The sequence below is a fragment of the Python bivittatus genome, unplaced genomic scaffold, assembly GCF_059951505.1.
Source record: "Python bivittatus isolate LINGU-HERP-01145 unplaced genomic scaffold, Pbiv_v1 ctg000480_np1212, whole genome shotgun sequence".
Classification (NCBI taxonomy): domain Eukaryota; kingdom Metazoa; phylum Chordata; class Lepidosauria; order Squamata; family Pythonidae; genus Python; species Python bivittatus.
This window is the reverse complement of record NW_028277075.1, coordinates 71452314-71467007: the sequence shown is the minus strand read 5'-3', so window position 1 is coordinate 71467007 and position 14694 is coordinate 71452314. Positions and strand designations below refer to the sequence as shown.

At 36.3% G+C, this 14694-nt stretch overlaps 1 protein-coding gene across 1 annotated transcript in view; it reads left to right on the top strand.

Moving 5' to 3' along the window:
* Window positions 1–14694, top strand: part of ZDHHC5 (zDHHC palmitoyltransferase 5) — a 64515-nt gene that overhangs the window by 8122 nt on the left and 41699 nt on the right. Inside the window, exon 2 of the mRNA XM_007423071.4 lies at window positions 9468–10741. Coding sequence (XP_007423133.1) covers window positions 10638–10741 — 104 coding nt within the window. The 5' untranslated portion in view covers window positions 9468–10637. The remainder of the gene's footprint in view (window positions 1–9467; window positions 10742–14694) is intronic.

The window sequence follows — 14694 nt, the reverse complement described above, 5'->3', positions numbered from 1 at the left end:
CTTTAACTTTAATATGCCTAATTAAATGTTAATGTTCCAGTTTTCACATATATTTGTGCTTCAAAATAGTGGGAAACTACTGATATTATTCAGCAGAGGTCAGAGAGGATTCTGAGGGTAGCAAAAGGGAAAACCAAACATTATGAAACAGTTTTACAACAGAGATGGCTTGCTCACTGTCCTTTTTTTGTAGCATCAGAACCCCCCAAGTTTGTTTTCATTGAGGTTTGGCCCTAAACTTCCAAATAGCAGCAGTGATTTTCTGCACTTTTTTAAAAGTAAAAAATATGTTACATTTTTAGTAGCTGAATTTTAAAAAGTGTGTTCCCTGGCTGCAAAAGGGGCTTTCTACTACTGTTTACGGTATTTTATATTAAATTCTATAAACTGCCTTCTTGGCTTGCAGATGGCTACAACAACTTTTGCATCTGATTTGTGGCATGTTTTTCCTATTCATGCATTCCTCCATTCCTTTCCTGGTTTTTCATTTTCTTGTGGACAAGAGTGTGTTCTAATTTCCACTTAGTAAATTGATCTCACTGGATTTTTCATTTGAAATTTCTTTCCCTGTTAGGCATATAGTACAGTAATCTGTCAGTCTCTGTGGATGTAGGATATTCCATAATCATTTTTATTTTATCTAACACTTCTCAGATCTTTAAGCTGTAGCCCTTAGAGTTTGGGGCTATGTGCAAGCATTAATGTCGATTAACATAATTTTTAAATTACTTTTATCACCTGGTAAAGGAAGTATTTCAACTCCTGTTTATCAACATTTAGCCTTTATAACTCAGTTGTTTATATATGTATGCACATGTACACACAACCCACAAGGGGGATGCACAGTGCCTTGGATCTGATTCCTAAAAAGGGCCTTAGAACATGGGAGAGTGAACCTGTCTCCAACTCTTTCAAGCAGACATGCCTTTTCCTGGAAAGATACAGCTGCTTTAAAGAGTAGTGGTCAGGTGCCATGTTTCTGCTTCAAAGCACTTCTTTGGAATCCAGTCTGAAGCCCTTCACACTACTAATGTATATATAATATAATATTATATATGTTTCATAATATTAAACATATGTTTCAAGTCCTATGCTTAGTGGTAAACAAAGAACCATTTCTCTTCTGGTTCTTTGTTTACCGCTAAGCATAGGACTTGAAAACTAATATATCAGATTTTATCTTATTCTCTTGAACAAATAATTAGTTTTTTGAGTATTTGAAACAATTTTATATCCCATCATGTATTATATAATTATTTAGGGTTGATTATTTAGGGTTATGATTATGTGCCAACAAGTTGGTGTTCATTGTTAAGAGACCACGTAGATAGATCCTCTCCAGGATGATCTGTACCCAACCTATCCCTTCAAATCTTTTAACAGTATATCTTTTGCTTCTGTAATTGAATCCATCCACCTTGCAGATAGTCATCCTCTTTCTTTCCACCTTTCCCAGCATTAGGGACTTTTCAAGAGAGTTGCATAATTATATGAATATTCACATAATGTGTGTAAAATGTGATAATTTGAACCTAGTCATTTCTGCCTTGAGTTAGAACCCTGGATTAATTTGTTTTATGACCTATTTGCTTGTCTTCTTGGCTATCCAGGGTATTTTCAGGAGCATTCTCCAATACCAAAGTTCAAAAGAATCTATGTTCTTCTTCAAAGTCCAACTTTTGCTTATGTAATGTCTCAGGGAAAATCATTGCCTGCACAATTCTAATCTTTGTAATTAGAATTTCTAATTCTAATCTGAATAACTTTTCCAGCACCTTCATTGCTACCCTGCAGGGTCCTAGGCTGATTGATTGATTTAGCAAATTTAGATAGCTACCCATCTCACCAAAAGTGACTTTAGGCAGTGTACAACAATATTTCTTGATTGCTGGTTCTTTTACTGTTGATAGTTGATTCTAAGAGGTAGAAGCTATCTACAATATCTTCATTGTCAATTCTAAGGCTGGTTGCTATACCTACATCATTAGTTTGGTCAATCTTAAATTTAATCTTGATCCCATTTTTTCACAGTGCTCCTTGACTTTCGTTATTAGAGCTTGTGGATATTTGCATTTTCAGCTATCAGAGTAGTGTCATCAGCATATTAACAGTTACAGTATTGATGTTTATTCCTCCAATTCTAAAACCATACTCTTATTCCAATCTAACCTCCCTCAGTATATATTCATCATAGTCATAGGTGCCTCGTAATTACTACTTTATTTTCTTGAACTTTGAAAATGTTTTATGCCTTGTCTGCTTGGTGCAAATGGTATTACCAGGTCTTGTCATGAAATGTCTGGAAGAATAAACCAAGCTTAGAAAACACAGTAAATTCAACAATTCAACCCTGAGTTACATATATTCTCCACTATTGCTGCAACTTCAGTCTGATACTACACTCTCTTTCAAGAAGAAATTCTTTGGAAATTTGAAGGTGGGAAAGGGAAATGGTCAAAATTATGTGGACCTTCTAGTACAGATCTGAATAATCCCATCAATATTCTTAATCTAGGGAACAGATGGAAAGTGTTTTAGGATTTATACTTTAATGTTAATATCTCCTTTTTCAAAGCTTTCTGCATTTACATTGTTTCGAGATAGGAACTCTGCCATTGTATTTGTATATAAAAGTAAAGTAGATCTTAAGATTGTTAATGTGGTTTCTCAAATAACATAACCCCATAGTTTTCTGAATTGAATTAATCAAGTCTCATGATAATATAATACAAATTCTGTGTTGTTTAGAGAATAGTATGCAGGGTTCCCAAAATAGAATCACCATTTTTCCTCCATGGATATTTTACACTTGAGGAGTGATTCCAGTTTAGGGATTAGTATATCTGTTGCTGCTTTTCCCCAATGACTGGATATAGCTCTCTCTTTTCTAAGATGTTATGAATGACAGGTGACTAAGGAGCTACTATATGTAGCTGTACTGTTTATTCAAAACAAAGATTTAGGCCTAAGATTACAGATATACTGTACATTAGTAGTAATATATTACCAAGTTAGTAAGACTGATGAAAAAAGTGATCCTCATTTTTTTCCATTTCAGCAAAATGCTAGCAAATTCTTAAGAGAATTTTAATATCATTTGTAAAATAGAGAGCTCTCCTTATTTAGTAGTACTGTACCAACAAAAGAGAAAATATTTAGTAGTAGATTGAAACAAAGCCAAAATTGTTCTTGTTATGTTACAGAAGAATTCAGTCAGAAATGAATTTTTGAAATTTCAGAATTATTAATCTGAATAAACTGAGTCATAGACTACTTATAAAATTATATGAATAAAAATACAAATATTTTCTTGTGGAATAAAGTATCTGAAATGAAAATGTAACTTTCATTTTCCCAAATAAGATTGTTTTCTAATCAACATGTTGCGCCACGGACACATTCAAACATATTTAACGGTACTATATAGGAACTAGGAATACTGTAAGAAGATTTTCTCACCAGAAAATCCATGCCAATATAATACAGTGGTACCTCGGGTTACGAACGCCTCTGCTTACGAACTTTTCGGGTTACGACCAGCTCTGGCCGCAAAAATTTACCTCGGTTTGCGAACTCCGCCTCGGGGTACGAACCAGATCCGTGGCCATTTTTCCGCCCGTGCCACGTGGTCCGTGGCCATTTTTCCGCCCGTGCCACGTGGTCCGCGGCCATTTTCCGCCCGTGCCATGTGGTCCGTGGCCGTTTTTCCGCCCTGCCCCACGGTCCGCGGCCATTTTTCCGCCCTGCCGCGTGGTCCGCGGCTGTTTTTCCGCCCTTGACGCGTGGTCCGTGGACGCCGGAACGGATTAACGGTAATTACATTGAACCTTATGGGAAAATTTGCTTCGGGTTGCGAACAAATCGGGTTGCGACCAGAGTCATGGAACGGATTAAATTCATAACCCGAGGTACCACTGTAAATGACACATGGCCGAGGTTATTTCAAATTATTTTTTAAATACAACTTAAATATACGATGGGAAAGGAGTGGGATTTTTAAGCACTTTTATGTTTAAATACCATACAAGAGGCAATTAAAAACAGGATTAGATACAACAATATAAAACAACTGAACACAGAACTTTAGAAATATTCTCTTTAACTTTATCTCTTTTTTTCACTACCTCTTGGTAATTTCAATTAAAAATGGAATTAACAATTGGGAACAACTATAAGCTGTCAGTAAGCGTTCATAGTAGTGTCAGGTTAGTTAGCAAAATATTGTTTAAAATATTTGGGAGAATATTCAGGTAACTACCAGTTGATGAGGCTCTAGGAGCGTACACATATTGCCATAAAGGCCTAGAAAACTGTTTGAGAGCATTACTAACTCAGCAAAGTATTGATATGGCTTTCATGCTTTACGCTGATACTTTTTTCTCCTATTTTGTATTTTAAGTTCTGTATTTGTATTTTATTTCAAGAATATTCCTGAATGCATAGGACAGATTATTACTGATACTGACACTGACTTTGTGCTTGATGCAGTGGAAAACTTCTGATAAACTAGGGAATATGAACTGATTAGAACTGCAGTAATAACAAGGCTCAGCGATGAAATTGCATTCATTCTGCTGTGATCCTTTATAGTTCAGTGCGTTTTGGCTTCTACTCATGTAAATTGCTAGGTTTTCAGAAAATGTTCTATTATTTTATATGTAATAGTTAGTCACCTTTGCCAGCAGAAGTAGCTGTTGTTCCTTATGAATAATTTACAAGATTGATAATCATGTTGCTCAGTAATACATTGTCAGACATATAGAATGACAACATGCAATGTTCTCTAGATCTAACATCTACTGTGATTGACCTGTCCTCCAGTATAAGTTATAGGTGATGCTTTTAGCTGGCTTTTATCATTTATATTGTATATATAAGTTATGTTTATACTGATATTTGGTTCAGGTTGATGGTCACCATTGAGTGACAAATATGGCTTAGAAATATTTTATTTTTGACTACATCCCCCCCAACAAGACCTTGATTTCCAAGTCTTAAGGACTGTAGAGAAAAATTGAGCCACAAAATATTTTAATGTGATTTAAAGAGAGAGAGAGAAAGAAAAGGTGCTTAAGTTCCTAACAATCCACAGTATCTTAAAGAGGAAATTAGAGTCCACAAAACAACTTACATCTTTCTATATTATACAGAGATCTTCTGGAAATGCGGCAAAGTAAATAAAATATTTCCTTTACTGCTTTTTTTTTTAAGTCCTATTTGAGGAATTAAACAGGATTTTCTTCTTAGAATGTAGGGATACATAGCAACCTTATGGATGGTAGGCACTGTAAGGCCCCACATGTAAAGATTATGTGGTCAAACCTGCAAGAGCAAGCCAAGAAGGCAGATTGCAGTAGTGAAAGTTTGTGAACCCTTTAGAATTATCCATAATATTGCGGTATTGTGACCTACAATGTGATTTGAACTTCATCTAAGGCCTGTTCTGTTTAAAATTCTGGTTAAACAACACAGTGTACTGTGTCATATCTTTCTTAAACACATTGAGCCAAGTTGCATTTGTTAAAAAAAACTATGTGAAGTTTAAGATTTAATGATTGGTAGTCCTCTTCATTTAGCATTACTGACTTCAACTCAAGGTTTTCTTTACCCATTGATCAATCCCCCACTTCAGCATTGCTTTTGGCCCATTCCTCTTTGTAAAACTGCTTCAAATCGCATATCTTTATCTGTCTTGCATGAACTGTTTGCTTTAGGTCATGCTACAACATTTCACCTGTTAAGGTTAGGGCTTTGATTCAGTCTTTCCAAAACACAATATTTCTTCTCTTTCAGCTATTTTATGTTTAAGGTTATTGTTGTGTTATATCACCCATATTCTTTTGAGCTTCAGTTTACAGACATATGCTCTGACCTTCTCCTGTAGAACTGGTAAATCCAGAATCCATTGTTTCCACAATGATTGCAAGCCATCTAGATCCTGAACTTGCAAAGCATCTCCAAATTATATAATTATAAGATTTGTCTTTGTTCTGGAGTGGGCTCCACAAACTCACACCTGATCTCATTGATTGGAACATCTGATTCAACTCGCACTCTTGATTATTCTAGGTCTTCACATATTTTTTCTAACAAAGGCAGTTTACTGGCTCCATGAGTTCAATAAAGACATTACACTCTTTGGGTTATTGTTTGTTTCACTAAAATCTCTTTATTAATAAGACTTAAAGGAATCTCTGATGATATTGTAAGGCATGGTACTGCAGGAGTATGGATAATTCTAAAAGGTTCACAGGCTTTCTCACCATCATATCACCTCTTGGTTCCATACTTCTGGATAATCTGATTAGAGGAAAAAAGAAGACAATTGAAAATACAGTATGGCAAAGGTGGAGAGTTAGTTACAGAGAGCACAGAGTGTGTTGATAAAGGAAGCAGATAAGAGAAGTAAATTGTGCAAATTTAACAATGCGTGATTCAAGGGGTTTTATGGAATTCTTGACCAACAAGGTTTTGGTCTTTCTTTGAATAGGTAGTTTGGAAATATAATGTTTATCTAATCCTTTCTGCCTGCTAATGAAAGAAATGTTAGCAGAACACTTTCCTTTTCCCCTCCCCACTGCACATTCCTTACCTCTGCTTTGGTGGGACCCTCAATTTTTAAAAATAATTTTATTAAAGATTACAATTGAAAAAAAAATACAAACTACCCAAAAAAATGTACGATTAGGAAAAAAAGAAAAAGTGTAAAAAAGAAAAAAGTATAAAAAGAAAAAGGGGAAAAGAAAGAAAATATATAAAGAGGTAACTTCATCACTGTCCCCTAGGACCCTCAGGCCTGAAGGCATAATCAGATTTTGAGGGACCTGCAGAATGTTAAGAGGGATGGAGCTAACCTCACTTCCAGAGGGAGAAGATGCCATAAGGCGGGCGCCATAGCAGAGAAGGCCCACCACCTGGGACCCACCAAGTGTAGTTCCCTGACAGACAGCACCCACAGCACACCTTCTCTGCCAGATCTGGTAGGACAGGCAGATATAACTGGGGAGAGGTGGTCCCTTAGATCAGGGTTCCCCAGGCCTCAGTCCAGTACCGGTCTGTGGCCTGTTAGGAACTGGGCCACACAGCAGGAGGTGAGCAGCGAGCGAGTGAAGCTTCATCTGTATTTGCAGTTGCTCCCCATCGCTCGCATTACCGCCTGAGCTCCGCCTCCTGTCAGATCAGTGGCGGCATTAGATTCTCATAGGCGCGCAAACCCTACTGTGAACTGCGCATGCGAGGGATCTAGGTTGTGCGGTCCTTATGAGAATCTAATGCCTGATGATCTGAGGTGGAGCTGAGGCAGTGATACTAGCGCTGGAGAGCGGCTGCAAATACTGATTATCATTAGCAGAGAGGTTTGACTGCCCAGAGAGCAATCCCCTCACTCAAGGAAGAATTAACCCTTGCTAGAACTCACTCACTCACACAACACCCCCTGGGCCACTTTAACTAACCAGGAGGAGCATGGATCTAAAGAGCAGATGGCTGAGCTCACAGCCCTAAGGATCCTGTCCACTTCCTCAAGTCTAACAGGCTCAAATCGTTCCCAAATAACAGGGCAAGACTCCTCCCTAGGCATCTCCACTGGACCTGTAACAAGGCCAGCATCCAACTGAGAACAAATCTGAGTGTCTTTGTCCGACAGATGTTCAGCAAATTCCTCCACAAGCCCCTATAAGAGGTTCTCCAAGCCCCCCTTACCCAGGAGGACTCCTGTCACCTGGAATAGGATTGCGACAGCTATCTGCAGATGCAATAAGAGCAGAGAAGTACTTTGCTGCCCTTACTGCCAAAAGCCTCATCATTCATTCCATATCAGCAAAAGTCCATTAAAGGTTGCCAGAAATAACTACATATCTATTTTAACCTTGATCAAGTAAGCCAACTCTATATTCCTTTCAAGTACTTTTAACAATCTTGATTTTTAATTCCTTCAAATAATGCCTTAGAGCTTGATTTCTTTTCATTTTTTTCTTGTCCCTTCACAAAAAATTCTTCAAGACTTTAACAGATCTCATTTGTACATCCAGTAAGAAAGATTGTCCAAATCATCTTTCTGGTTTGATACATGTATGTCCCCTTTTATTATTAGGTCATCAACTGGTTTCATTTGTATATCCGGTATCTCATCTCTATCCATCTCTTTCTTATAGCGTGTCATATTTAAATTCACATTCAAATCAAATTCAGTCTTATCCAGTATAGCTTGTTCTTACTCTGTGACATCATTAGCACATCTGATCCATGGTATCAGATATTCTTAAAATTAATTTCTGAGTCCTTTGTTCAAAAATATCCTGCAAAATATCCAATGTTAAGGTAATTTGCTCCATTTTTGTTAGCAAGTCAGATTTAAGTATTCTTTTCCTTTAATTGTAATCTTTATTTTCGTCTTGCTCCCTCTAGTATCCAACCTTCAAAGTCCCATCCTATCATGTTTTTTTCTTTCAAAAAACACAAACAACCATAATTTCCCACAGGAAAGATTTTTATAATTAATTTCAACTATTCCAAATCTCTCTGGACCCTTAGTCCATTTTTAACTTTCCAGAATCAACATATGAAACACCGTTTTCCTGTTGGTTCCAAAAATAATATTTTTCCAAATCCTTAAAATCATATTTAAAACTTCTTTTGTTAAGGAGAAGGAGACTCACCCAGTGAATATAATAAAGACTTGCCGCTCAGAAGGGTCTTAATATTTCCAAAGCAATAAAAAGTAATTCAAAAACTGATTAAGAAATGAGGCTCGGTCAAGCGTTTTGTCAGTAAAATGCTGCATTACAACTGTGAGTTTAGATGGTATCCCTCGACTCCCAGCCACTCAACTCATAAGCTGACCTCAAACCCTCGGTTCCTGCTGTCTGCTCACAAGGAGCAGCTGTCCAGAGTGCATGTGGGCTATCTCATGATCTCTCCTTTCTCCGGAGAGATTTCGCCAGCCAGGATCCAGCATCCAGCCACTGATCATAAACACCGTCCTGCTGCAGCAGAGACAACTAGCTCACCATGGCGCTCACTGGAAGTCCAGACCCTCAGCTTTTTAAAACAGATTTTTCAGCATAGAGGGAAAGAATGAGGGAAAATCCAGATGTGTAAAATTGTATGATTGCTTAATATATTTCAGTTGTCAACATTTTAAAAGCAAATGATTTGAAGAGTAATAATTTCTTCCATTTATGTTAAGCACAATCTTTCAGCATTAATTTCATTAACATTAATGTTACGCTTATCCAAATTAAAGAGAATTATTAGTATGTTTGAGGCTACTTGAATACAAAATGCACCATATCTCACAAAGTCAGAATTGTTCCAAATTTGTAGATGTAAAAACCAAATCACGAAAGATTCATTTTAGGCTTTCAGTGAGAGTAACTCTTATCTCTTGGTTCAGCTAGAAATCCTGTTTTAAATCATGCTTTCATTTGAAAATGTTACATATGAAAATATTTTTCTTTTTTTCCTAGGTAAAGAGAAGAGTTCCAGATGCCAAGTTTTTAAAACAGTGTGAAGATTATTAAAGCAAATATGAATAAATAAAGACTGATATTGTGTGTGATGGAAGTGTGACAATGGATCAGCAGACGAAATTTTGTAGGACATAGGTGTGGAAGAAGATTGCATTTTTATTTTCTGTCAGTTCCTTTTTTCGAAAACATTATTTGAAAATTGTGAGGTTCCCAATCTGGATTTACTTTATGTACAATCGATGCATCTTTAAAGAAGAAATCCTTACTTTCTGTTTTAAAAAATAAAAACTATATTTATTAAGGGTTTAAGAAGACTAAAACAGGATCAATCCTCCAGTTTGCTCCCCACAATTCCTCTTGAACGAAAAGGATTTACAGCTCAGCCTTCTACCAGCTGTTACCAGGATTTAGCATTCAAGAGAAAAATAAATGCAAGCAACTGCCAGTTAGCCCTAGTTCCTGATGAAATCGGGACAGTGTTCTTGCCTTGGGAAAAAATAACATTTTGGAGGCAGAAAAATATGTATTCTAGACTAGCATATTTGCTAGTAATGTAAATATCCCCAAACATCACTCAGAATGCATTGTTTTATCTTGAAAACAGACTAGAAAGGAAAAACTCTGCCTTGAAAATTATTGTGCAGTTTCTGAAAATAATATGAAGTAGTAATACATCAAGAACTATTGGGGAGCTTGTATCTAGTAGTACATCTTTCTTGGAATTTTTGTCCAACCCATCTTGCACTAAAAAGTCCAATCCAGCTGCTATTTTCTGCCTTTCTGAACTGTTTTTTTCATCTTCAGAAGAGGACACTCTCCAGAAGCTACATGACGACTACATTTTTCCAGAATTTAATTTTAAATTTTTATTTTTCAAGAGGAATCTTGGGATTAGGTGTATTATTCCCCTAATTGGATCCTGTGCTATACATTTCATAATTCTACCCAGATTTATTTTTTGTCAATTCCATCTTGATTTATAATTGTAAATTTGATCTGGCTCTTAACAGACAACTTCAAGAACTTGGATAACCATTTAAGTTTTTTCCCCGATTTCCTTGTTTTGTTTTGTTTCTAGAAAGCTTATTTCCCTAATTTTCTTACCCTTTTTGACTCCTGTTGGGCCTGGGCTATGCTGCAGGGCAGATCATCCACCAGAGCTCCAACATGCCAGCAGCATCTGGAAAGAGATTCAAACCTAGCAAGTATGTCCCAGTATCAGCTGCCGCAGTCTTCTTAGTAGGAGCCACCACTCTCTTCTTCGCTTTTACGTGAGTCAGAAACATCTATTATTGGGAGGTGTGGTGGAATGGAATGGGAAATAACAATGATGCAAAGTTGGTGCCTTTGTTTTTGAGAATCCATTACTGTAATATATAAAAATCAGAGGTGCATTCTGTTCTGTTCTGTTGACTTTGCAGAAGTAGTGTTATGATTGATTTCTAAAATTTAATTGAAGTCTGTGTAATAGTGAAAAGAAGCCCACTATTCTGAAATGTGCTAAGTGTGATAAACATGTTGTGATAAACATGTTAATAGTATTGTATATAGCTATCTAAGGAATTCAGTGAATATTTTCATTGTATTTGGAACAGAATTATAGCCGGATTTAATAGTATGCAGAGAAATACTGCAATACCTTTAAGCTTTTGTTTTTTATCATTTATTAATATCGTGGCTTTTCCCTTTATATTAAATAATGGTAGTAGCCTAAATAGTTGAAACAGTTAAAAGAATAACTTTGTACTATTTCTGTGTATTTAATTAAATAACGTGACATTTTTAATTGTCCTTAACTTTATTTCTTTAGTCATAGAAGTTGGGGGCAATTTCAGTTTTATAGATAGCCTTAATTATCCATTCTCATGTGTAACGCAGTGTAACATCCTCTGATACATCCTAGAATGGGGCTGTGCATTCTTTTGGATTCAAAGGAAAAAAGATGATTTGGAGTACACTTGATATGCACATAGGACCTGTTGGCCCTCCTTAAATCATGCACATCTTTTAGGGGGTTACTGTGGCAGTAGTAATGTGAATCTAGGGAGAAACAATGTTTTTAAAGGGGTTGTCAAACACGTTATATGAGTGCAGATGCACACTTTCTCCCTTTGAATCTAAATCACTGCACAGCCATAGCCCAGACCAGTAGTGGACTTTCTACTAGCATTTGAAATTAGAATAAGGAGCCACTTTCTGAACAAGGAAATGTATGATGTGCTGCTTTATCCCCAGTGATCTTTGTGAATATACTCTAATATAGTCCAAATGTTTAAGCTGCATTAGTGAGTACCAGTCTACCATTTAAGAATTATCGGTGTGCATGAATGCATGACTATGATATGATATTAAGAATGATACTCTCTTGTACATAAGTTAAAGTTACTGAAGACTGGGTATGCTGAGAAATATACTATAGAGGCCATTTTTACATAACTTATTTGTTAACTGCATAACTAATGAAGATAATGGATTAGATGCTGTTTCTGTAACAAATTATATTACATGGTATCTGGATAAATACAGTGGTACCTCGGTTCATGAACTTAATTTGTTCCGCGACTCTGGTCGACCCAAATCAAATTTCCCCATAAGGTTCAATGTAAATACGGTTAATCCGTTCTGACCCCTCCGAATTTGGTCGCCAACCGATTTTTGATCGCGTCCCGAATCAAATTTCCCCATAAGGTTCAATGTAATTACGGTTAATCCGTTCTGAACCATATGTTTTTTTTTTAAACTGCAAAAATATGACACAAAGTACAGCACGAAGAGAGAGAAAGCTAACCTTGCTCGATGCGACTTCTGGCGTGGAGGACAGGAAGGCGGGTGGGGAGGCGGATATTGCTTGGAGGGAGAGTCCCCCTCCCTACAGGAAGCCGCGACCACGTGTCACGGGAGGGAAAATGGCCGCAGATCCTGTTCGTAACCCGATCCGGCGTTCGCGAACGGAGGCAAAATTTTGCGACTGGAGCTGTTCGTGAATCGAAAAGTTCGTGAACAGAAGCGTTCGTGACCCGAGGCACCACTGTAGTAAATAGGGATATGAATATACTGCTTGTTGGCATAGTAATATGTTGAAATGAAGCTTAACTAATAGCAAGTGGTTTCACTAGTTTTACAGGCTGTGGCTGCCTCACCCATGCTGCCCTATGATGATGTGTTGTACATCATCATCCACATTATGAGTATGTGTGCAGGCTCCGTCTTCATGTGTGATATGTTTTGGGATAGACTGTCTCCAAACTGAACAAACTTCATCTATTTTTTAAAAATGTTTATATTTTTCTAAACATGAAAAGAGAAAAAAGTTACAAAAGAGAAAAACAAATACGATAGTAAAGGCTTAACTTATAGAGAAAAAGTGCTTGGTCCCCCCAAAAATTAAAAATGTACATGACTTCTCATAAATACTTATTTTCAAAATGCTTTTCAAAACTGAAAATACATTTAAACATTGAAGGCATTAAACAAACTTTGAGTTAAAAATAATATATTTTTTAAAAAAAATTAAACAAAACATAAAGCAATTCATGTATAATTTAGCATATCAAATTATACTATTTGATCTATTACATTTTTAGTGGTATTTATTAAAATACTGTTCAATTTCTGCTTTGATGTAAATATCCTTCCAAGTAGCTCCCCTTCTGTGTATACACTTGCATATTTTATATACATACATTTTATTTAAGTATCAAAGTATATATTTATATAGTAATAGTGAAACATAGTGAACTTTCTCCTAAAAAAGCTCATATCAGATTGTACAATGTTTAATTTTGAAGATGCAAAAATATGAATAAACCCAATACTGCAAAGGAGCTATAGTATTAGTGCATAATGGTTTAATCACAACCAGTCGCTGCTGAGTGTGTGTAGGGCTAAATGTTTTTAGATCAGTCTTTCCTTGGTATTTTACTCATCTGAACTAGGAATAACAGATTCTTTTGGAATAAACCAGATGAGAAAAAGCCAACAACAAACTATGCTTCTACACAAGCTAAAGAAAGATGTGATTGTTTACTTTTTTCTGTGGTTTGTTCTCAGAGGAACAAGTCAGAGTTTCTAGTTCTTACAGCATAACATACTATGGAAAAAGCTTTCTGTGATTTGTAGGGAAAACAGCAGCATATTCAGAGCAAAATGCACTAGCATGCAATATGTTTACCAGATTTCTGAAGAAGTTTTGATTATTGTATGAATACAATTACAATTTCATACAGCTATCATATTAAGGTCAGGAAGCACATTTGGACAATGAATTATCCTTTGTAACTATAATAGTTGTACACTATTCTGTAAAATGTATTCCACCTACTCCCATCACTGTCTGCTTCCCCCTCTAGATCTCTTCTAGCAAATAAATTTGGGAATGCTAGAGAATGGATTGCATGAATAAAAATCTGCTTAGGAAACATTGCATGTAGCTCATTTGAAACATTGAATAGTTTGGTGATCATTCTTTAATGCTGTAGATCAGAGATACCCAACTTTTGGGAGTCAAGGGCAAATTTGGCATTTTATTAACATATTGTGGATGGTCAAAGAAGATATCAGCCATAGTGAGTGTAGCCAGTCATAAAACAATTTGCTAGAAAGTGAACTGCTGAGGTTATTCACTGCATCTCTCCCCACAGCTCTTGGGTTTTCACCATCAACTCGTACCTTATCTTTGCTTTTTTCTGGGCAAGTAAGCAGATTTATAAACAAGGAACTGGATTATAATTACTCACCATTTTAATTTTCTAAGAAAACCTTATATAGGGGCTCATGTAGAATCTAAGAACATTTTTGGAATGAAGTTAGCATGCAGCAAAGCACTTTCCTTTTCCATTTTAAAATTAAAATCTTTAATTTTAGGTATAGTGATAAGAATGGGCTCATTAGAAGGAAAAAGTATTCTGTATACATTATATTCTGTATTTTTCAATGTTCCAAATTTTGGTGTTGGGATATTGAGAAAAAAAATTCTTAGGGGCGTAGGAAAACATTCTAGTTCTGTTCTGTCATTTTGTTATGTGGGGAATTGCCTTTTCTGCAGATAAGAGCAGCCTGATTAGAGTACTGTAATTCTAGGATTCATGGAGCCTTGCATTCATCATAAGAGCCAGCAAGTTCAAAATATGGAATGAGGATGCTCTCCTTCAGTTTTCATTAGGAGTGCTGCTTTTAAGGATGGATGGATGGATGGATGGATGGATGGATGGATGGATGGATGGAT